The sequence below is a fragment of the Rhinoderma darwinii genome, chromosome 5 (genome assembly GCF_050947455.1).
Source record: "Rhinoderma darwinii isolate aRhiDar2 chromosome 5, aRhiDar2.hap1, whole genome shotgun sequence".
Taxonomy (NCBI): domain Eukaryota; kingdom Metazoa; phylum Chordata; class Amphibia; order Anura; family Rhinodermatidae; genus Rhinoderma; species Rhinoderma darwinii.
In genome coordinates, this window is record NC_134691.1 from 150,173,114 (window position 1) to 150,196,164 (window position 23,051).

At 41.9% G+C, this 23,051-nt stretch overlaps 1 protein-coding gene across 1 annotated transcript in view; it reads left to right on the forward strand.

The window, feature by feature from the left end:
• Positions 1 to 2,065: 2,065 nt before the first annotated feature.
• ELOVL2 (ELOVL fatty acid elongase 2) overlaps positions 2,066 to 23,051 on the forward strand; it is a 103,863-nt gene continuing 82,877 nt past the window's right edge. The window contains exon 1 of the mRNA XM_075826639.1: positions 2,066 to 2,231. Within this exon, the coding sequence (XP_075682754.1) occupies positions 2,229 to 2,231 (3 nt within the window). The 5' untranslated portion in view covers positions 2,066 to 2,228. The remainder of the gene's footprint in view (positions 2,232 to 23,051) is intronic.

The following is a 23,051-nucleotide window of genomic DNA, read 5'->3' on the forward strand; positions in this document are numbered from 1 at the left end:
TTCATCCCTATGTGATAAATTGGCTTCCATTCCCCCCCATAGGTATAATACAAATCACATGTGATTTAATGTTGTGTGTACTTTTAATTTGCCATATAGCCCTAGCCTAAAAACTAAAGTGCTAAAGCTTAAAAAAAAAAAATGAAAGAGTTTCTATGGATTTGGGGATTTGGCTAATCTCAAGGACTATGGTATAGTCTATCTACACTGCTGTTTCCAGTGACAAAAATAGAATAAAGTGGGCCCCATTAAAAAAATCAAAATGCGCCCCTTAATATAGAGCCTGGCATTTGTGACCCCCGGCAGGGCCTGTTCCCTACCCTTTGTTTACTAACTATATAGTCAGGACCTGGCGTATGATGCCCTTTGTTGTAATTTCTGTTGGCACCCCCCATATGGTAAACTGTCATACAGTGTACAAATCCCTATACAATATAGTGCCTAATAACAGTCATACAGGATGTTGCCCAAATAGGAGTGCCATATGTTGGCCAAATAACACATCCATACAGTTGTCTATAGAACAACGCTAGACGGTGCCACCACCACCATATACTGCAAAAATAATACACTGTACAGGGCCTCAATTTACTGTATTGTAATTTAATTGGGCACATAATGCCATATTAAATCCCACAATACCGTGCTCAAATAATAGTAACTTAAAATGGACAAATAACAGCTCCATACATAACAGTCTCATAACCGTGCTATACAATGTTTAAAAAATACTGTCATACATATAATATTAATATTCCTCTCAGCAGGGATGGCTGATGCGCACTGTGTGACACACATCCCTAAGGTCAAACCTGTCCAGTTTAGAAAAGCCATTATCAAATACCCTTTTAGGGTTTTCTGAGGTAATTCAGGGGGGTCTCCTGTTCAGGATCCTCATCTCTTGCTCATAGTGAAGAGCGGTTATCCTGTAATCCATTACAATACATTGATATGAATGGGCACTATGTAATGATTAAAGAGGTTTTCCCATGAGAGACATTTATGACATATCCACAGGATATGTGATGTCAGATAGATCCGGACCTATCTCCAGAACCGGGCCCCCTAAAGCCCGTTCAGCCGCTCAGTGTTGCAGCTGAATGAGGGGAATTCCGACCATGAAAAAGGTTATATGGTCGTGAGTTATGAAAACAGCGTAACTCGCTGAGCTACGCTGTTTCTGTAAGTCCAATAGAACTGAATGGTAATTACGGAAACCGCATAGCGCGCATGTTACGCTGCTTCCGTAACTGCCATTCACTACTATGGGAGTTATGGAAACTGCGTAGCTCAGGGGGCCCCGTTCTAGACATAGGTGCAGGTCTCAGAGGTGGGACCCGCATCTATCTGACATTTATGACATATCCTGTGGATATGTCATAAATGTCTCTCATGGGAAAACCCCTTTCATTTCCCCTGTAGTGGCGCTGCAGGGAAATCAAACACTTCCTGATATATTTCTCTACAGATTACAGCTGATCGCTGAGGGTCCCGGCAGGGGGACACTTTGTGATCTGCTTATTGTCAAGGGACCCGTATAACAAATAAGGATAGTCCAATGTGGAGAACCCCTTTAATGTAGTTCATCTGTAGAGAGTACTAAAGAGGTTCTTGCCTAATAGTAAAAAGGAGAGGACAATGAACCCCCCCCCCCCCCCTCTCCATGTCTGCCTCTATTGTATGTATCCCCTTGGCCGTGTCGTCCATAAATGTAGCTCTCAGGGGGATCTTTCTATAAGAAACATGACCTAGTGTCCCATGATGAATGTGATCATCACCAAAAGTACAATTGCCCTTTAAATATTAAATTGCAGTCTTTTTCAGATTTATACATGCTAAATATAAAAAAAAACGTGTCTTGAAGCTTTAAACCCCAGCCTGGCACTGAGGGACAATAATCCACCGGTAACTATGAAGCTCGTAGCGTATGAGCTGCAGGTGTAACTACCTAGCAACAAGCGTCCATCGCCCCCTGCTGTACACTATTGGTTCTACACGTTTGTAATATTCACTCCACAGAGCAGCACAGGGCACGCCCCTTGACGACGTCACAAAGCCCGTAGCCTCACACTGTGACACAGGCCGGCCTCACTGCACGGAGTGTAGCGGAGACGTCCTCCAGCCCAGAGCGCTCAGGAGCAGCGCCGCTTTGGATACCCTGGACAGCGCTCATCCAATTCGCTGGAGTTACCGGTGCTACTGCTCGTGACAGTCCTGCTCCCTTCACTATGGTGAGTACATAGAGATGTTCAATCATTATTGTGCACTTTATTAGTACATGTGTCAGCAGAACCTGCGTTATAGCGGGAGGGGGGGACGGGACTATGGCTGCAACAGGGGCTTTACTGTGACACTTGTCTTATACTTGTATCATGCAAAGTGAGTGATAATGTGCAGCAGACGTCCTGGTGAGGGCACCGGCTCTACAACCAGGGCTCTGTGCCCCTCCTTTACTGGACACATTGCCATGCACGTTATCCCTATCTGAATGGCACCACAATGTTACTACCAGGACTAACTGCACATAACCATGTCATGATCCAGAGATCAGGGATATCCTATAAGATATAGACAATGATCAGCACATCACCATGTCATGATCCACAGATCAGGGATATCCTATAAGATATAGACAATGATCAGCACATCACCATGTCATGATCCAGAGATCAGGGACATCCTATAGGATATAGACAATGATCAGCACATCACCATGTCATGATCCAGAGATCAGGGACATCCTATAGGATATAGACAATGATCAGCAAATAACCATGTCATGATCCAGAGATCAGGGATATCCTATAGGATATAGATAATGATCAGCACATAACCGTGTCATGATCCAGAGATCAGGGACATCCTATAGGATATAGACAATGATCAGCACATCACCATGTCATGATCCAGAGATCAGGGATATCCTATAGGATATAGACAATGATCAGCATATCACCATGTCATGATCCAGAGATCAGGGACATCCTATAGGATATAGACAATGATCAGCACATCACCATGTCATGATCCAGAGATCAGGGACATCCTATAGGATATAGACAATGATCGGCACATCACCATGTCATGATCCAGAGATCAGGGACATCCTATAGGATATAGACAATGAACTGCATATAACCATGTCATGATCCAGAGATCAGGGATATCCTATAGGATATAGACAATGATCAGCATATAACCATGTCATGATCCAGAGATCAGGGACATCCTATAGGATATAGACAAAGAACTGCATATAACCATGTCATGATCCAGAGATCAGGGATATCCTATAGGATATAGACAATGATCAGCACATAACCATGTCATGATCCAGAGATCAGGGATATCCTATAGGATATAGACAATGATCAGCACATAACCATGTCATGATCCAGAGATCAGGGATATCCTATAGGATATAGACAATGAACTGCATATAACCATGTCATGATCCAGAGATCCGGGATATCCTATAGGATATAGACAATGATCAGCATATAACCATGTCATGATCCAGAGATCAGGGATATCCTATAGGATATAGACAATGATCAGCACATCACCATGTCATGATCCAGAGATCAGGGATATCCTATAGGATATAGACAATGATCAGCCCCTAGGAAGCACTAAACCAGTCACTGCTTGTAAGGGAATGGAAAGAACTGTCAGTCCTTTGGCAGCCGCCACCACTGTCTGGACCCTCACAGAAAGCATGTGACAAGTGCAGAAATCCATCGGTGAGGGGATCCAGTATGACTTGTCAGGAGAACATAAGAACCGCCTGGACACTTACTGGTCTGATCTCCATGAGTATATGGCGAGGGGCTGTACAAGGGGAGGGGAGCATGGTGGGCTGAGGAGAGGGGCGGGAAATGGCTCACTTCATTCTGTGAATTGTAAGAGGAGAAACAGAATGACCTAAAAACATTGCCAAGAACACAGTGCTGTACAGATAATGCACCTCTGTCACGGGGCTGAGTAATGGAGCCGCTCTCTATAGGAGTATTGTCTATGTCTTCTTATTCCGCTGTCAGTAGGAAAGTCCTGAAGCTTTAGGAGCTGCCAAGATTTCTAATGTTAAATGTTTTCTTATAGACATTTTTATATAGAACCCTACAATAGTTGCAGAATTTACTGAGGAACCCTAACATTATATTCATTTCGGAGTATATCTGGATGTAGGAACAGCCAAGAAGCGTAGAAGTAGACTACACAGGTGAATGGACCGCACAGGAGATGGTCTGGCGCTGTGTAGTAGTTCTGATCTTACAATACATGTCAGGTGAACACTGAAACGAAACCTGCAGGTCGAGTTATGTGGACTATATAAGCCCCTGTATGTATTTATTGGGTCATGTATCAGTGGAGTTCAGATGGAGTTTGTCCTGTTGAAAACGGCACCCCCAGTATGGAGTAACGCTGTAGCATGGCACAACTCCCATGATGGCACTAATTCCATGGGCATCTGAGATCCATTGACAGAACTGTGGGGGTTTCCCAAGAACCCACTGGACTAGAGGAATATTTAAAAAGACTTTCCCCAACTTTAACTATCCTAAACTACTATAAGATGTATATAGGAGTCCAGAATATGTATATCTTATGTACTTACATGCTATCCCTAGCTTCAATTCCGCAATCTGTGCATGCCCTGAAGCCCTCTCAATGATAAGCAGTGTGTAAAATTCCAGCGCCAATCCCCCACCATCATCTTTGATTGACAGAGCGGACAATTTTCTGGAAAATTGCGAAGAACTGTGGATAAATATAAAAATTACATATTTCGATTCAGCGACTTTAAGAGCAGTTGGTAAGAGATGGTGACAGATTCCCTTTAGGGCACAACTGGAGCTTTGGAGTTTCCTCATTTAAGGCCACATGGGAAATAACCCATAAATAAGTAACCCCAGATACTGAAGTGTTAATGATAATAATAATAATAATTTAAAAACACTTTTTGCACATTCATTTATTTAATAGTCATCCCCTTGCCCCATTCCTGATCCCTAGTAAAGGGGCTGCCCAGCATTATAAAATAGGGCCACTCCTGTCCATTGCCTGTGTGTGGCATTACAGCTCAGACCATTCAAGGGAAAAAAAGCTTGTTGCTATACATGGCGGCATCCTGGTATATATTGTTGTATTTTGTCATATAAAGAAAATAAAAAAAATAAATAAAAAAGACTATTTACAAAGTTGCTTCAATCTTTTTTTAGATGCAGTGAAGTAATACAAAAAATGTAGTTGCAATGAGACAGAACCTGCCAAAAGGTGAAATGAAAGACTTTTATGGCATCAGTTTCACAGCAAGAAAACAAAACACGACTCTTATGTCTCATGTTGATATCAGAAAGAAGCAGCGTGACTCTTGTGACCCGTTCTATGTGATGCCAACATATGACGTAGATAGTGGTTATAATAAAAATGTTATTTATTTATTTTCTTGCTATTTTAGTTATTATCTTCCTTTTAGGCCGGGTTCTCACGTAGCGTAAATACTGCGGATTTTGTTGCGGTAAATCCGCAGAATAATACAGTAGCAGCAGAGTGGATGAGATTTAACCCCTTCCCGCAAATGGACTTGACTGTACGTTGGAATTGCAAGTGCCTTCCCGCAAAACCACGTACAGTCATATCCTGAAGATGAAGCCTGTGCCCGGAGCTGTGCTCGCTTCATCTTCAGCGGGTGTCGGCTGTGATATACAGCTGACATCCCGCTGCAACGGCGGTGATCGCAGTTACCGCCGATCGCCGCCGTTTAACCCCTTAAATGCGGCAGTCGATAGCGACTGCCGCATTTAAGTGGTTGACAGGGGGAGGGGGCTTCCTGGTCAGCCAGGTACGGAAGCTTATTAGGTCCTGCCCAAGGGAGGGAGTAATAGGCTTAACTGTCAGTTGAAAAATGACAGTAACAATACACTGCACTACACAAGTACATACATAAGTAGTGCAGTGTATTGTACCGGGGGTCAGAAGATCTGTAAAAAAGAAAAAACAAAACGTGCTAGAATTGCTGTTTTTTTGTTTCCTCGTCTCCCAAAAAATGGAATAATGATCAAAAAGAAAAAATCGCATGTACTCCAAAATGGAACCAATAAAAATTACAGCTCGTTCCACAAAAAACAAGCCCTCGCACAGCTCCGTCACCGGAAAAATAACACATCAAAACGCAATGATGCTAAATGGTGACCCAGTAGTTTTTCACTAGAAACCCCACATCGTCATTTGCTGGACCCCACAGGTGGACCCTGTAGATGCAGCGGAGATGAGGAAACTTTAGGGCCTTGTGCGGCTTATAGGGCTAGTGAAGAAGTCAAAGATTAGGCAATACTGGAGCGCAGATATTTTGTATAATACCCAAAAATATCTGGCTTGTGCATAAAGGATTGGTTTAAAGCGACCACACCAATCCATGGATTATTCATTTACCCCATTATTACATCATCCTATTATGCCCTGATGTACTCCGCCCAACTTACATATACCCTGATGTACTCCGCCCAGCTTACATATACCCTGATGTACTCCGCCCAGCTTACATATACCCTGATGTACTCCGCACAGCTTACATATACCCTGATGTACTCCGCACAGCTTACATATGCCCTGATGTACTCCTCACATATTACATATACCCTGATGTACTCTGCCCAGCTTACATATACCCTGATGTACTCCGCCCAGCTTACATATACCCTGATGTACTCCGCCCAACTTACATATACCCTGATGTACTCCGCCCAGCTTACATATACCCTGATGTACTCCGCACAGCTTACATATACCCTGATGTACTCCGCCCAGCTTACATATACCCTGATGTACTCCGCCCAGCTTACATATACCCTGATGGACTCCGCACAGCTTACATATACCCTGATGTACTCCGCACACAGCTTACATATACCCTGATGTACTCCTCACAGCTTACATATACCCTGATGGACTCCTCACATATTACATATACCCTGATGTACTCTGCCCAGCTTACATATACCCTGATGTACTCCGCCCAGCTTACATATACCCTGATTTACTCTGCCCAGTTTACATATACCCTGATGTACTCCGCCCAGCTTACATATACCCTGATGTACTCCGCCCAGCTTACATATATCCTGATGTACTCCGCCCAGCTTACGTATACCCTAATGTACTCCGCCCAGCTTACGTATACCCTGATGTACTCTGCCCAGCTTACATATACCCTGATGTACTCCGCCCAGCTTACATATACCCTGATGTACTCTGCCCAGCTTACGTATACCCTGATGTACTCTGCCCAGCTTACGTATACCCTGATGTACTCCGCCCAGCTTACGTATACCCTGATGTACTCTGCCCAGCTTACATATACCCTGATGTACTCCGTCCAGTTTACATATACCCTGATGTACTCCTCCCAGCTTACATATACCCTGATGTACTCCGCCCAGCTCACATATACCCTGATGTACTCCTCCCAGCTTACATATACCCTGATGTACTCCGCCCAGTTTACATATACCCTGATGTACTCCACTCAGTTTACATATATCCTGATGTACTCCTCACAGCTTACATATACCCTGATGTACTCCGCACAGCTTACATATACCCTGATGTACTCCACTCAGTTTACATATATCCTGATGTACTCCGCCCAGCTCACATATGCCCCCACATTATAAGCTGAAATACCAGTAAAACCCCAAACAAAACTACTACCAAGCAAAATCTGTGCTCCAAAAGCAAAATAGCGGTCCTTCTGAGCCTGACAGCGTGTCCAAACTGCAGTTTATGAGCACATATGGGGTATTACTGTACTCTAGAGAACCTGCTTAATTTATGGGGTGTGTGTCTCCAGTGGTACAAGCTTGGATACACATTGGGCATTGAAATAGCATATCTGGAAAAATTGCAATTTTCAATCTGCAACATCTATTGTGCACTAATTTTTGCAAAACATTTGTGGGGTCAAAATGCTCACTACACCCCTAGATGAATTCCTTGAGGGATGTAGTTTCCAAAATGGAGTAATTTTTCAGGGCTTTCCACTGTACTGGTATCTTAGCTCAATGCAACAGGGTGTCAGAAAATTAATCTTGTAAAATATCAGCGTATCCGCCCTGTTCACAGCAGACATTCCGGCTGAAAAACGTCACCACAATTTGGTGCGGTTTTTCGGTTGGAATTCCCTGCGTCGAACAGGGCAGATACGCTGTGTGTTTTTACGCAGCGTATCTGCCCTATGTGAACATACTCTAATGGGCCCATTTTTTAGGCTCTCATAGACACTTTCCACAATACATGACTGTGTTACATCAAATGCATCATTATGGTATGGTAGCCTGCAAAAATCTCTTTTGGATACAAGGAATTGTACTACCAACTATTTTATAGCATGCCAGTGTGATCATGGTTTAATATCCCTGCTGCAAATTTCATAACTGTTGCCGCATTCACACCACAACACAAACGGATGTCCAAGCTATTTCTAGGAACAAATACATAATTATGAGCTCAGACTATATGGAGCAAAAGGGTCAAATATTGCAAATCATTAGCCCAATCGGCTACTAGCTGTTCATTGTTTTAGGAACCACGGGTCTGACATGTAGGTGAAGACTGGAGTAATAGATCTTCCGACACACTTCACCACTGGCAATGCTAAAACTTTATTATGTACAATGCAGAAAATCTCCCAAGGTGCAAGTACATATACGTTACTCTACACCTGGCATTTGCCTTTGGTCAAAAAGTTGGAACTAAACAGCATCGATATCTGTTAGGCTGGGTTCACACGACCTATTTTCAGATGTAAACGAGGCGTATTATGCCTCGTTTTACGTCTGAAAATAGGGCTCCAATACGTCGGCAAACATCTGCCCATTCATTTGAATGGGTTTGCCGAGTACTGTGCAGACGACCTGTCATTTACGCGTCGTCGTTTGACAGCTGTCAAACTATGACGCGTAAATTGACTGCCTCGTCAAAAGAAGTGCAGGACACTTCTTTGAAACGTAATTTGAGCCGTTTTTCATTGAATTCAATGAAGAGCAGCTCAAGATATACGAGCGTCACAGACCCCTCGCATAATGCGAGGAGGAGCATTTACGTCTGAAACGACGCAGCTGTTTTCTCCTGAAAACAGTCTGTAATTTCAGACATAAAAGCCAGTTATCGTGTGCACATATACTTAGGGTATGATCACATGTGCAATAAAACAGCCTCTGATTTTCAGTCGTTTTTAAAGCATCAAACCTTTTTTTGAGGCGTTTTTTGGAGCCGTTTTTGGAACTGTTTTTCCTTTGAAACAATGAAAAACGGCTCAAGGAGTAACATGCTCCTTCTTTTTACGAGGCGTTTTCTTTATGCGCCATTTTTTTTAAAAAGCGGCGTAAAAAACCCAAAATGCCCTGTCCGAACTAAATGCAGTCTTTCTCATTGAATTCAATGGGCAGATGTTTGTTGGTGTTTAGCTACCATTTTTCCAGGCATATTTCGAGGTGTTTATACGCCCCGAAATATGCCTGATAACACAGCGTGTGAACATACCCTTAGTTTAAAAAACACGTTAAATGTAGCAATATAATAAATACAAATGTCCACATCCAAACAGTACCAGATGTGACGTTATAGTTCTACTGACTCTGTAGCTTGGAGAATACTATATGAACCATGTATGTAAACTAGCGCAGTCATTTTTCAGGCTGTAACTGAAAACTATAGATCACATAACCTCTGACTCCCGGGGAAGGCTTTGTTTTGTGTGAGTAGAGTAACTAAGCAATGATGCTGCCCAACACAACCCCTTTATGGTCAAATCCCTTTTACTTTCATCCTTTGTAGTAGATATTTTCCTATATGACAGATTAGATACAGGGGAACAGTATTCCGAGTTGCCATTTATCCTACTGATGTAATAAAGCATCAGGTAGTTCCATAACTATTCATATTAACCCGGGACAAGTGTGTTTTTCAGCACAGAAATATAAGATCATAAGAAAGAACGCCTCCCATTAGGATATATACAGTATTTGTTGCTGCTCTGCCTGCTTTGGCTCTGTGCACACTTGCGCTCTTTTCCATCTGGTGTTCTTTGGCAGCCAGAATAGTGTAGCAAGCTGCACTATTCTATAAAACAGGAAACCTGATGGATCCATCATAAGTTAATTACATCCCTTATAAAACAGATCATAACAGATCTATCATACCCATCATGGCTCCGCCTATTGATCAGCTGATCACCACAGGTCATGTAGAATCAGAAGTCATATAGCCAAGTGTGAACAGATCTAAATTAAAGGAAACCTGTTAGCAGTTGTGAGGCCTCAAAACTGCTGACAGAGCCATAAAGAGGAGGACATTTTGAACACACCTTTTGTATGTACTTGCATGATCGAGAAAACAATGTTTGATTCCCCGGTGCGCCGATCACTCCTCCAGTGCAGGCTGCAATCTCCCTTCCTCTGCTCAGTGATAGCTCTAGCAGTCCCCTGAGTGGCCACTAGAGCCGTCACTCAGAGCAGAGAGTGGCACTTGCTCCCGCTGCGCCAGGGCAATCAAACGTCGGTTTCTCGGTCATGCAACTTGCAAAGGTATGGTAAGACAGTTGTTGATTCAGTCATATAAAGTAAAGTTGCACCTCACCTATACGTGGAGGGGGGCTCCATTGACAGCTGAGCCACATATCAGCTACTATGCCTGCTGCTCTGGCAGTTCATGACTATTGTGTCATATATGTTACTAAAGTATCGGCAAATTTCCTAATAGTGTTTACCTATTGTATAGTGTATCAATCGTGTGCCGTTCAGGTGCCTATAGAGATGTGAATGTATTATTGGTAATAACAAGTCTAGTATTGCAGGATATAGCAGTAAGGGTATGTTCACACGCTTAGCAAAAAAACGTCTGAAAATTCGCAGCTGTTTTCAAGGGAAAACAGCTCCTGATTTTCAGATGTTTTTTATTCAAAATCACGTTTTTTGCGGCGTTTTTTTACGGCCGATTTTGGAGCTGTTTTTCTATAGAGTCAATGAAAAACAGCTCCAAAATCGGCAGAACGGAACGCAGTTTTTCCAGTTGAAATCAATGGGCAGATGTTTGGAGGCGTTCTGCTTCCGATTTTTCGTCCGTTTAAGGCCCGGAAAACGGCCGACAATAAGCCGTGTGAACATACCCTCCCTGTTTCTTTATAACCTGACGTGTTCTTTAGCGTCTTCATTTGCATCCTATTCCATTATTCATTTCATGTTTAATTTTAGACTCTGATTTAGTGGCCTTGGCCGGCATTGCTTCCTGAGCCTTCTATCTTGGGGCTATCTAGTTTCTTGGATATCTCCATTGGAATCGCCTATCTTTAGGCAGATGTCTGCTGAGTTTATTTTATCTGTTTGAATTCCACTTAATATTGGGAAGACTTGCTAACTTTGTTGTATCTCTGCTGTGCCACGAGAGGATTTAGATATCTTCTTCTCTGCTGTCCCATGGGTGCGTTCATGCCTATTACACTTGGCATTTTATGATAAAAGACTGGCATCTTTTATTGTATACTTTATGTGCTAAAAATCTCCTAAACAGCTGCGTACATTGTTTTAAAGTAGGACTCCAGTGTCAGCACTTTATAAGATCTCAGTTCAGAGAAAGCCCAGGGGAATACTATGTTCCATTTATCAGGTAGTAACAAGGAGTAAAGCATGCATATTTATATTCAGTCTCTCTCTGGCTGTGCCTACCTTTCTCTACAAGGCCTGCTCTGTTTTAGGTTTCTACAATATAGATCCATGACCCAGCAGAGCAGTAAAAATTTGCTGCCTTAGGCATGGGCCTAGTTTTGAAGCGGGAAGCAGAGCATTATACTTGTGGGTATTTGATTTCTGACTCTTATGACCATGTATTTAATCGCCTTTATTTTACAGTACCAGTATATTTTAGCGCTTTGTGCAGAGGATACAATCAAATTGGTCCCTGTCTTCAGGGAATCATAATCCTAAGGGTGCATTCACACAGGCATTTTTTTCGCGTTTTAATATTTAGTGTTAAAAATAGAACGTGATCCCATTAGAAGAGCATTGGAAGGTGATTTCCTATTTTCTTCTAATGGATACTTTCCTTTTTTTGTTGGTGAGAAAAAAAGGATAGAAAATATGCCTTTGTAAATGTGAGGAACTGAAGCATATAGGCCCGGATTTACTAAGACTGGCAAGAATAGGGTAAAGGGGTAAAAAGTGGTACATTTTTCCGCGGGTGTGTGCTAAAATTTGCTACTTTTTTATTCTGCTTATGTGATGTAAACCTCTCGATAAATTTCCCCCATTGTGTATTATACAGTTGCATGACGTCATATAATGGGACCACCTGGACAACCACTTCTCAAATGCAAACCGCTCAATGCTAAACTGATCGCCACGGATCGAGCTGCTAAAACCCCTGACGATCAACTGTTATCACCTGTGGATGACCACACATTTCTCCTATGCATACATTTCCACTGCAGGGGAAAAGTAGTATTGCACGGCGCCCATTCAAATGAATGGTTGACCCTCCAATACATGAGTCCACCTACGCAGGAGATGCTCTGTCACATCAATCTAATCTGGTTGATGGATGGGGGGGGGGTTCCCTTCATAGTTCACACGGGTTGTGGTTATCCAGTTGAGATAATCCCCTTAAAACAAAATCCCCTTAAATGTCTTCCCTTGTGTGCTATATATGAGAAATGGTGTTACAAGAAAACATAAATGCACATCCAGTCTTTCACAGCAACACCATTCGCACGTGACATTTTTCCCAATAAGAGGATTTTCTGCCTAAGGTAATTAAGTCATTTAGTTGTATGATTCGCTGCCTAAAAATGGAGTGATCAGATAGTTCTGTACACACAACTAATTTGCTTAATATTGTCCCCTGAACAAGGGTAATGTGACCACGGCTTTATAATCCGATTGTTGGAACACTTTTATCTCAGTCACCATGTGCCATGTTTTTGAAAAACTGGCATATTTCTCCTAAAATGTATTAAAGCCATTACCTTATAAATACTGTAACTCTTATGAGCCATTTCAAAGGAAAATGTCGACATCTACATAAATCAGTAGAGCAGCCCTTTTTCCCAAGGAAAAAAAATCAAAATGAATACTAAATAGGCTTTTAATTTATATTTTCTTTCTAGACATGTCCCAGCTTGCACTTCATGTGTTTCTCAATGTTCCTAATGCTCCATTCACATCTGCGTCAGGGTTCCGTTCTGACATCTTGTTGAAGCTTCCTGTCGGAACGGAACCCTGACTGAGACAAACGGAAACCATAGGTTTCCGTTTGCATCACCATTGATTTCAATGGTGAGGGATCCGGTGCAAATGGTTTCCATTTGTCTCAGTTGTGCAAGGGTTCTGTCGTTTTGAGGGAATGAATAGCGCAGTCGACTACGGTATTGATCTATGGTTTCCGTTTGTCTGTCAGGGTTTCGTTCTGACGGAAAGCTCCGACGGAACGTCAGAACGGAACCCTGACGCAGATGTGAACGAAGCCTAAGCCATGTAGCCCCAACTCAAATTAATTACATCAAAGTACCCCAAGGCTATGATCGTACACTGTATTGCCTACTAAAAGTACAGCATAAGCACAGTGCAAGTACCTCCTAGAGACATCGGGGTACGCATACCACAAGTTGAGAACTTTTATGTTATCATTGTGTATGTTCCTAGTAAAACAATTTTAACAAATAACATAATAAATGGCTACCATATCCTCATCGTTTTTCTATGTTCCTCTATCAATTTATTTTCTCCTCCTTTTTTTTTAATCACTTTTCATTTTTAATTTTTTAGCCAATAAACAGCCTTTTCTAAATGCTATTCTTAAATACAGAATACAATTTCGGGACATCCACCTATCGGGAAAATACCACAAGACGAGGTGGCAACAGCAATGCATCTAGGTAGAAAATATATGGAGAGGTGGTGACTCATGTGCTCTATTCATGTCTACGGGAGTTATGCAGACAAGCTTACGCGTTCTCTCCACTCGGATGTAGGGGGCCACAGAGAGTGTTCTCTAAAATGGAAAAATCTATTTAAATAGTATAACGTAAATCTTTGGATTGTGACCTACAAAAGTAAAGTGGCATTGCCACGTGCACAGACCCTGTATGATGGCATGTAGAGTCCCTGAGGGTAATTTTTACAGATCCGTTACACAAACATGTACTTGAGTCCTAACTAAATAGCTGCACTCAATTAAAAATCTGTTACGTAATTGGCATAGGCCTCCGTCAATAGAGACATCGGAATGATGGATTGAACCTCAACTAGACATTTTTCTTCAGTACAGATATGAAAGTCATAGAAAGCATTGTATGATTTATGAGGTATAGGATAAAGTGTTTAATGCCATTAGTAAAAACATGAGCCATACTATCTCTCAGTTCTACATATCCTGTCATTATAATATGCCTACATTGTCTTTCATGTATACGTTCATGACCCATTGTCTTGTCCTATTAATGTAGCAGTGACATTAAACTGTCAGCTTAGATAAACCTACAATATGGAAGCGGGCTGGGGGAGAACAGAATAAATAAAGAATGTGATCATAATTGGATTAATGATTGTCTAGTTTATATTCCTTTAATCCCACATCAATTCCATCAATCATGTGTCAGATTATAGAACAGGCATAAAGTAGTATGCAAAAAAGACTTTCAAGGAATAATATACCCCATGAAGACAAGCAACCTCAGCCAACGCTTCATAGCAGTGGTTTATAAGCAACAATGTTAATGTCCTAGAAAAGTCAAGTCAAGATACAGACTTTAATTGAGAATTTGTAGTATTCATTCAAAGTCCCCATGCAAATTAGCTGAGCTTGAAAAGTTTTGCGGAGATAAATGGGGACGAATTTGTGTCCGTGAGGGCACAACTGATAGAGACCAATGCAGACAGAATGCAAGTGTTTTGTGTTTAATTATGTAGTTCACTATATTCATTTTATGCACATACACAGACATACACACACACATATATATATATACACACACACACACACACACACACACACACACACACACACACACACACACACACCTATATATATATATATATATATATATATACACATACATATACTATATGAGCAAAGTTTGGGAGACACTCTTCATCACTCATTCATTGAGTTCCATTCAGTCCCATTGCCACGTATATAATATCAAGCACCCCGCCATGTAGTCGCCTTTACAAACATTTGTGAAAGAATGGGTCGTTCTAAAGAGCTCAGTGAATTCGAGCGTGGTACTGAATAGGATGCCATCGTTGCAACAAGTTAGTTTGTGAAAACTTTTCCCTCCTAAATATTCTTCGAGCAACAGTGCGTGGTATTATTGCAAAGTGGAAGTGTTTAGGAACCACAGCAACTTAACCCTGAAGTAGCAGACCACGTAAAATGACAGAGTGCTGAGGTGCATAATTCATAAAAGACGCCAACATTCGGCTGACTTAATAACTGTTCCAAACCTCTTCTGGAATTTACATCCGCACAAAAACTGTGCCCCGGGAGCTTGATGGCATCGGTTTCCTTAGCTAAACCGTTGCATGCAAGCCTTACCTCACCAAGCACAATGCCAAGCGTCGGATGGATTGGTGTAAAACACGCCGCCACTGGACTCTGGAGCAGTGGAAGCGTGTTCTGTGGAATAACAAATCACGCTTCTCTATCTCGCAGTCTGATGGACGAGTCTGGTTTTGGCAAATGCCAGGAGAACGTTACCTGCCTGACTCCATTGTGCCAACTGTAAAGTTTGGTGGAGGAGGGATAATGCTATGGGGCTGTTTCTCAGGGGATGGCCTAGGCCCCTTAGTTCTAGTGAAGGGAAAATCCTACTGCTTCAGCATACCAAGATATTTTGGACAATTGTATGCTTCAAACTTTGTGGGAACAGTTTGTGGAAGGCCATTTTTTGTTCCAGCATGACTGTGCCCCAGTGCACAAAGCAAGGTCCATAAAGACATGGTTGGGTGAGTTTGATGTGGAAGACCTTAACCCCTTTAGGACACAGCCTGTTTTGGCTTTGTGGACTCAGATGATTTTTTCAAATCTGACATGTGTCGCTTTATGTGGTAATAACTCCGGAATGCTTTTACCTATCCAAGCGATTCTGAGATTGTTTTCTCGTGACATATTGTACTTTATGTTAGTGAAAAATTTGGTCGATAAATGCAATATTTATTTGTGAAAAACTTCAAATTTTAGCAAAAATTTGCATTTTCCAAAATTTTAATGTATTTGCTTGTAAAACAGATAGTAATACCACACAAAATAGTTACTAGTTTACATTTCCCATATGTCTACTTTATGTTTGCATAGTTTTTTTTCACGTCACTTTATTTTTCTAGAACGTTTCAAGGCTTAGAACTTTAGCAGCAATTTCTCATATTTTCAAGAAAGTTTCAAAAGGCTATTTTTTCAGGGACCAGTTCAGTTCTGAAGTGGCTTTGAGGGCCTTCTATATTAGAAACTCCCCATAAATCATCCCATTTTGAAAACTGCACCCCTCAAAGTATTCAAAAGCACATTCAGAAAGTATTTTAACCCTTTAGGCGTTTCACAGGAATTAAGGCAAAGTAGAGGTGAAATTTACAAATTTCATTTTTTTTGCCGAAATTAATTTGTAATAAAAAATTCTGTAACACAGAAGGTTTTACCAGAGAAACACAACTCAATATTTATTGCCCAGATTCTGCAGTTTTTAGAAATATCCAACATGTGGCCCTAGTGTCCTAATGGACTGAAGCACCGGCCTCAGAAGCAAAGGAGCACCCAGTGGATTTTGGGGCCTCCTTTTTTTAGGAATATATTTTAGGCACCATGTCAGACTTGAAGAGGTCTTGTAGTACCTAAACAGTCGAAACCCCCCAAAAGTGACCCCATTTTGGAAACTACACCTCTCAAGGTATTTTTCTGTCTGTGAAGATGAAAATCACCTTTTTTTCTGTGGAAACATAGATTTTTTTCATTTTTACAAGGAATAAAGGAGAAAAAGCACCCCAACATTTGTAAAGCAATTTCTCCCAATTACGGCAATACCCCATATGTGGTCATAAACTGATCTTTGGACCCACAGCAGGGCTCAGGAGGGAAGGAGCGCCTTTTGGATTTTGGAGCGCAGATTTTGCTGGATTGGTTTTCAGTGCCAGGTCGGGGACAGCTGATCTTGCAGTTCCCGATGCACACCTTGTCGCCGACAGTGTGCATCGGGAACGACACAGTGACTTCCTGTCACTCTGACAGGAAGCCTATTGGGACCAGCCGAAGGTTGGTCCTTATGGGCTTCCGTCCATGGCAGACACGGAAGCCATTGTTTGGCTTCCGTTTGCCATGCTAACTATCGGCAAACCCCGCGATTTCGGACCGGGATCGGCCGATATGCTAGAAACCCCTAAAATTCGGCGATTGCAACCGATCGCCGAATTTAAGGGGTTAATAAGCCGAAATCAGAGACAAAGGCCCCCTGGCCGGCAAGAGTGGAGTGTCAGCTGTCGGCGATAGCTGACCTCCCGGTTCCCGGTGCACACTGTCGCCGACAGTGTGTACCGGAAACAACTCAGTAACTATACGTCCTCGTGCGGGAAGTAACCTCACTTACAGTTACTTACTCGTGCGGGTAGGGGTTAACTGGTCCACACAGAACCCTGACCTCAACCCCATCCAACAAGTTTGGGATGAACTACAACAGAGATTGCAAGCCAGGTCCTCTCATCCAACATCATTGTCTGACCTCACAAATGCTCTTCTAGATGAATGGGCAAAAATTCCAACAGACACACTCCAAAATCTTGTAGAAAGCCTCCCCAGGAGAGTGGAAGCTAATTTAGCTGCAAAGGGGGGACAACTCCATATCAATACCTATGGATTTAGACTGGGATGTCATAAAAACTCCAGTGGGTGTAATGTGTAGCTGTCCCAATATTTCTGTCCATGGAGTTTATAAATATCTATATTTTTATATGATATACAATAAAGCGTGAAAACATCAAAATTGCAGTGAATAGGTAATAGGGATTTTTTTTTCTGAAACTATTCCACACCTAAGTGGAGTTTGGACAAACAGTCATATTCTTGTTGACGTGAATTTGCTGCTTTTACTTTAATGGGCTCCTTAGGGTTTATACAAAGCCAAGGCCAATATCATGTCCTGGTGATGTATTGTGAACAGTCGGCTTGAGGTAACCTTGTATTTCATGACAGAATAAGGACTCATTCAAACATGCAGTTGCCTGCCTTCATAGACAGAACATGGATGGGGCTTGTCTAATGAAATCTGCGCCAAAGCTGAGACCAGAACAATGTGCAGACGTTAGGTCAGTGGATAGCTGTTATAATTACAGCGCCTTCCTCTAATTTGCCAAGAGGCCGTGTTCTGCACATGCGCCGCCTGGCATCCCTGCCAACCCTGCTGCAGGACTTATTGCAGCGCTGAAGCGGGGCTAGGTGAGTACGTGACTACCGCAATGTTTCATGATCATCTGATTGTCAACCTGTTTTCTCACTTCGCTTTCAATCCTAATGACTAGTTTTTAAAACACAGAGCAGCTGCATTAGCCGATCGGTTATGGCTTTATTGTCATATTCGCTTCAAATATTCATCACTATATAAAAGACCAATATACATATTGATACTTTGGAAAATCTTGGCTTTCCTTGAAAAGTGTTGTGTAAATACTGGAAGTTGGAATAACAGAATCAACAAAGCTTTGCTGGATCCGTCGTAGGACAGACACTACACACACGATGGACCCTATTGACTTACAATGGGGTCCGTAAATATATGTCCAGCCAAGTCCACCAGAGTTGGAGCCGCTGTTTCTTAGCCTCTCTCTATGATGTCCATATCCCCTAATAGGGCATGTAAACAGGGATTGTCTTGGTGAGACAGTCCCTTAAATGTTTTGTCTAGGTTCCAGTGTCACTTCTCAAGGTTTAGTACAGTGTTTGTAATCATTTTTATGGGCTTTTATTCTTCGTAATATAATGGCAAAAAGTTCCCGTCATAACATTTATTAATAATATTTTTATTATTTTATTAAGCAAGGTTAAGACGGACTCATATCTTGTAGAGAACAACAACTTTTTATTTCACGTCCATGAACGTCTCCTTTTGGTTCATTCTGGTAGTGTCTACTGTGCACTATAAAAACAGAAGGCAGATAATGTCGTAGGATAGCCCGTTGCATTCTTTGTTCCCCCGGGTCCATGTCTTTATGCTGACTGGCTCAGATTATACTAGTATAAAAGTCACTGCTGGTTTTATGTTCAAAGTGCTGTAGTACGTAGACATGAGGTGATGAAATGCTTTATCATTTACATTGTATCTTCATTGGGCAATGCGCTGTGGACAGGATAAAGGAAAGTGTCAGGTGAGGTACACAGGTCAGACTTTATAGACTTTGACAACACAGATAACAAGCCTACAGCCTGCATAGAGTACAATGTATATCTCATTCTCATACAATTCTGATGTAAATAATACTAAGTAGAGCGCCCCTTCAGTGAAATAAGTGTGAAATAAATGATACACTAGTAAGAACAAATGATCTAATCCAACTCAGAAATGGGATGTGAAAAATGCTACTGAGCCAGGTAGTTAAAGGGTTTTTCCAGCCAATAAAAATTGATGGCCTATTCTCAGGATAGGCCATCAATAGCTGATGGGTCGGGGTCCGACTCCTGGGACCCCCACTGATCAGCTTTTTTGAAGGGGCCGCAGCGCTTGTACAAGTGCTGCTTCCCCTTCATTTCTTCTTGCTCACTGTAAATGTTCGACACACGTCTAGTGGCGATTCACAGGTATTGCAGCCTTTTCTCCCATTGAAGTGAATAAGAGAAGGCTGCAATATGTGAATCACCTGAGGATAGGCCATCAATTTTTATTGGCTGGAAAACACCTTTAATATGTCTCAAATGTGGGAGTTCTACCTATCTTTTTTGGCTGTTTAATGTCTGTGACAATACTTATTACCATTTAAAAAAAAAAAAATAGTTCCTGTTTGGTCCAGGAACATCAAAGTTTACAGATTTTGGTGACATGGTACCAAATTTCTACTGTCTGTTACTGACGAAACGTCGGGGAACGCTTTATGATTTTCTTTAATTAAGCCAAATCGATCAACAGACTGGTCATGTGACTTTGGCACACCATATACAGGCACCTGGAAAGAGGTAGGCACTATAGAGCAGGAGCAGTCACGTCATGCCTAGTTGGCAGTTCCCTCTACTGCGTATATACGCATACATCTGAGGCGCTCACCTTGAGAAACATGTCTTCGTGATCAAATGTTGTAGTATTGGACATGGCCGAGTCTCAACACTACCCAACAACAGCACTTCATAAATCTACACAGCAAATGTAAATGGTAAGCAGGAGCTGGGTTTTATGTGGGCATTTCAAAGGTGCTTACAGTATGTCAACATCTGTAGCAGGTTCTTGTGGCAGCATCTGGCTGTGGCACTTCTGGTGGCACTTGTGGTTGAGGCACTTGAGGGGGTCACAGCTGTGATAGTAATGCAAAAAAATTTGTGCTGTGAGCACATTATAAGTGGTGGCTTCCTAATTTGCGGCATGACTTAGGTACTGCACTCTACTCGCCTAGCAGGAGGGTTTGGAGGTTTTGTAGTGCCAGTGATTAGCTATAACCTTGTGTCAATTGCCTCTGATATAGTACTAAAATTAGTATCAAGTATCAATGACACTGACATCCCTGGTCACAAAGGGTAACTAAACGTTTGATAAACTTCTGACATGTTATAGTGACATGTCAGAAGTATTGATTGGTGGAGATCCAATCACGGAGACCCCCACCAATTGCTAGAATGAAGTGGCAAAAGCGCTCATGATGGCGCTCAGCCGCTTCGTGTCCTTTCGGCTTTTTCCGGAAATCAATGTATGGGAGTACAGGCTCAATAACAAGTCTATTTACCGTACTCCAATACATCGGCTTTCCGGAAAAAGCCGAACGGAAACTAAGCGGCTGAGCGCTCCTCCGCTTCGTTTGAGCGATTGGTGGGAGTCTCAGTGCTCGGACCCCCACCAATCAAAACTTCTGACATGTCACTATGAGATGTCAGAAGTTTGTCAAACGTTTAAATACACTTAAAAAACCCTGAGTGCGGCCTGACAGCCAAATTTCAGTACTTTCTGCTTAGTGGAAGCCCTGCAGACCTAAACAAATTTGAGCAAATCAAAGTCAATTTTTCATACATCGGTAATATATCCTGTCCCACCACGGTCAATTTTCCATAGCATTTTGGGTTTCTCTCATTTGCACATAGGACATTTTCTTTTCTTTTTTTATCACGAGCAACCTAATCTGTGTAATTAAAGTCTCATCTTCCAGTATTGAGCTCATAAGATTTATTCTAGGCCAATCTGGTGAATTTATACGTCCACTTTATGTGAATATTCTTTTATGCAGTCCTTAATGCTGAACAGAAATATTAGGAGTACATTTAGGCTTTAAGGGGTCATATTTGCTTGGACTTTTCCACGTGGTTTTTCCCTGTTGTTCAGATTCATATAATCTGCATTAAGAGCTAAGCAGGCCTTGATGTCCAGGGGGAACCACGTGGCCTGGTCTTATTTGACTGTAGTAGTACACAGCAAGCACATAATCTAGCATGCCTGGTACAGCATAAAAACCTTTTAAGTGGGAACAAGCCCCGGGAGTGCTTTAAAGCCATTGAAAATCATTTCTCAAAAGCTCCAAATTTGCTAATTATTTTCTAAGTACTAAAAATCAATTGCATCCTTACTTGAATTGTATTCTATGCTGGGAATAACAGGTTTGTTGTATTCTCTGACATTTTAGATGTGCAACAGAACAGATCTTCAGAATAACTGTTAAAGGGAACTTGTCATCAGATTTTTTTTTTCTCCATCAAACTGCCGGCAAGGCGCTTTGGGACTTTTAAACACTATTCCACTATTCCAGCCATGCCATTGTTAGAATTGTCAGGTGTCCCTTTTTTTTGAACAATAAGTTTAATAATGTAGCATACCTGGAGTCATTGGGGTGGTGCAACAGCGTTACATAGTCACAGCGTTAGTGATGCAAGCACGCCTGTTCCTCTGTGATTGACGTCACCCTTCCCCATTCATGCACAGGATTTCAGATCCGCCAGCGCTGATGTCAACAGGCAATTGGGAAGTCACTCACGGAGTAATAGGCGTTCTTATAGCAATACTGCTGCACCACCCTGATGACTCCAGATATGTTATTTGGATACAGAGGCGATGCTTTCCTGCTTTTCCTTTCTTTTTTTATATCTCTACTCAGGGAACCTGTCAGTCGGTTTGGAGGCACTAAACCACCAGCGTGCCGTAATGCAGCTGGGGTGTAGTATTCCAAAACCGCCCATGTCAAAAATTGAAGTTTCAGGAATAGTTAGTAAAGTAACATACAATTTACGTGGATGAGCCCGGGAGCGGCGTCTGGCGCATGCGCAAATGAAGCCAGGATAGTATACTGCGAAGTGTTTTTGAGGTAGGCAGATTTGAAACACTAAACCCCATCTACATAACAAGTAGTTTAGTGGCTCCAAACCTGTGACCGGTTCCTTTTAAGCTGTTATCAATGACTGCAGCTAAATTGCATTGTCTGCTGGAAATCTATAGTAGTCTGAAATCTACCTCCTGTGTCATCAAAGGCTCAGGCTGCTGCTGTTTGGTCACTCCGCCATACTTTACACTTTAAGCCCCTCATAGGCTCCTCAAGAAGTCAGGGCATGAGATGATGATTCCCATTACGCCATTAACAAAAAGTAGACCACCGGTTAAAAAAGATGATCAGGTAATTGCCAAACATATACTTAGGTAAATAGTCCTTAATAAGAAGGATCTCGCTTCTGATACACTCACGACACTTCCCCCTCCTTCATCTTAAAAGCCGCCATCTTGATTACAACTTAACGAAAATATTCACCCCCTTGGTGTTTTTACTGTTTTGTTGCATTACAACCTGGAATTAAAACATAAATTGGATTTTATGTAATGGACCTGACAAAATATTTCAAAT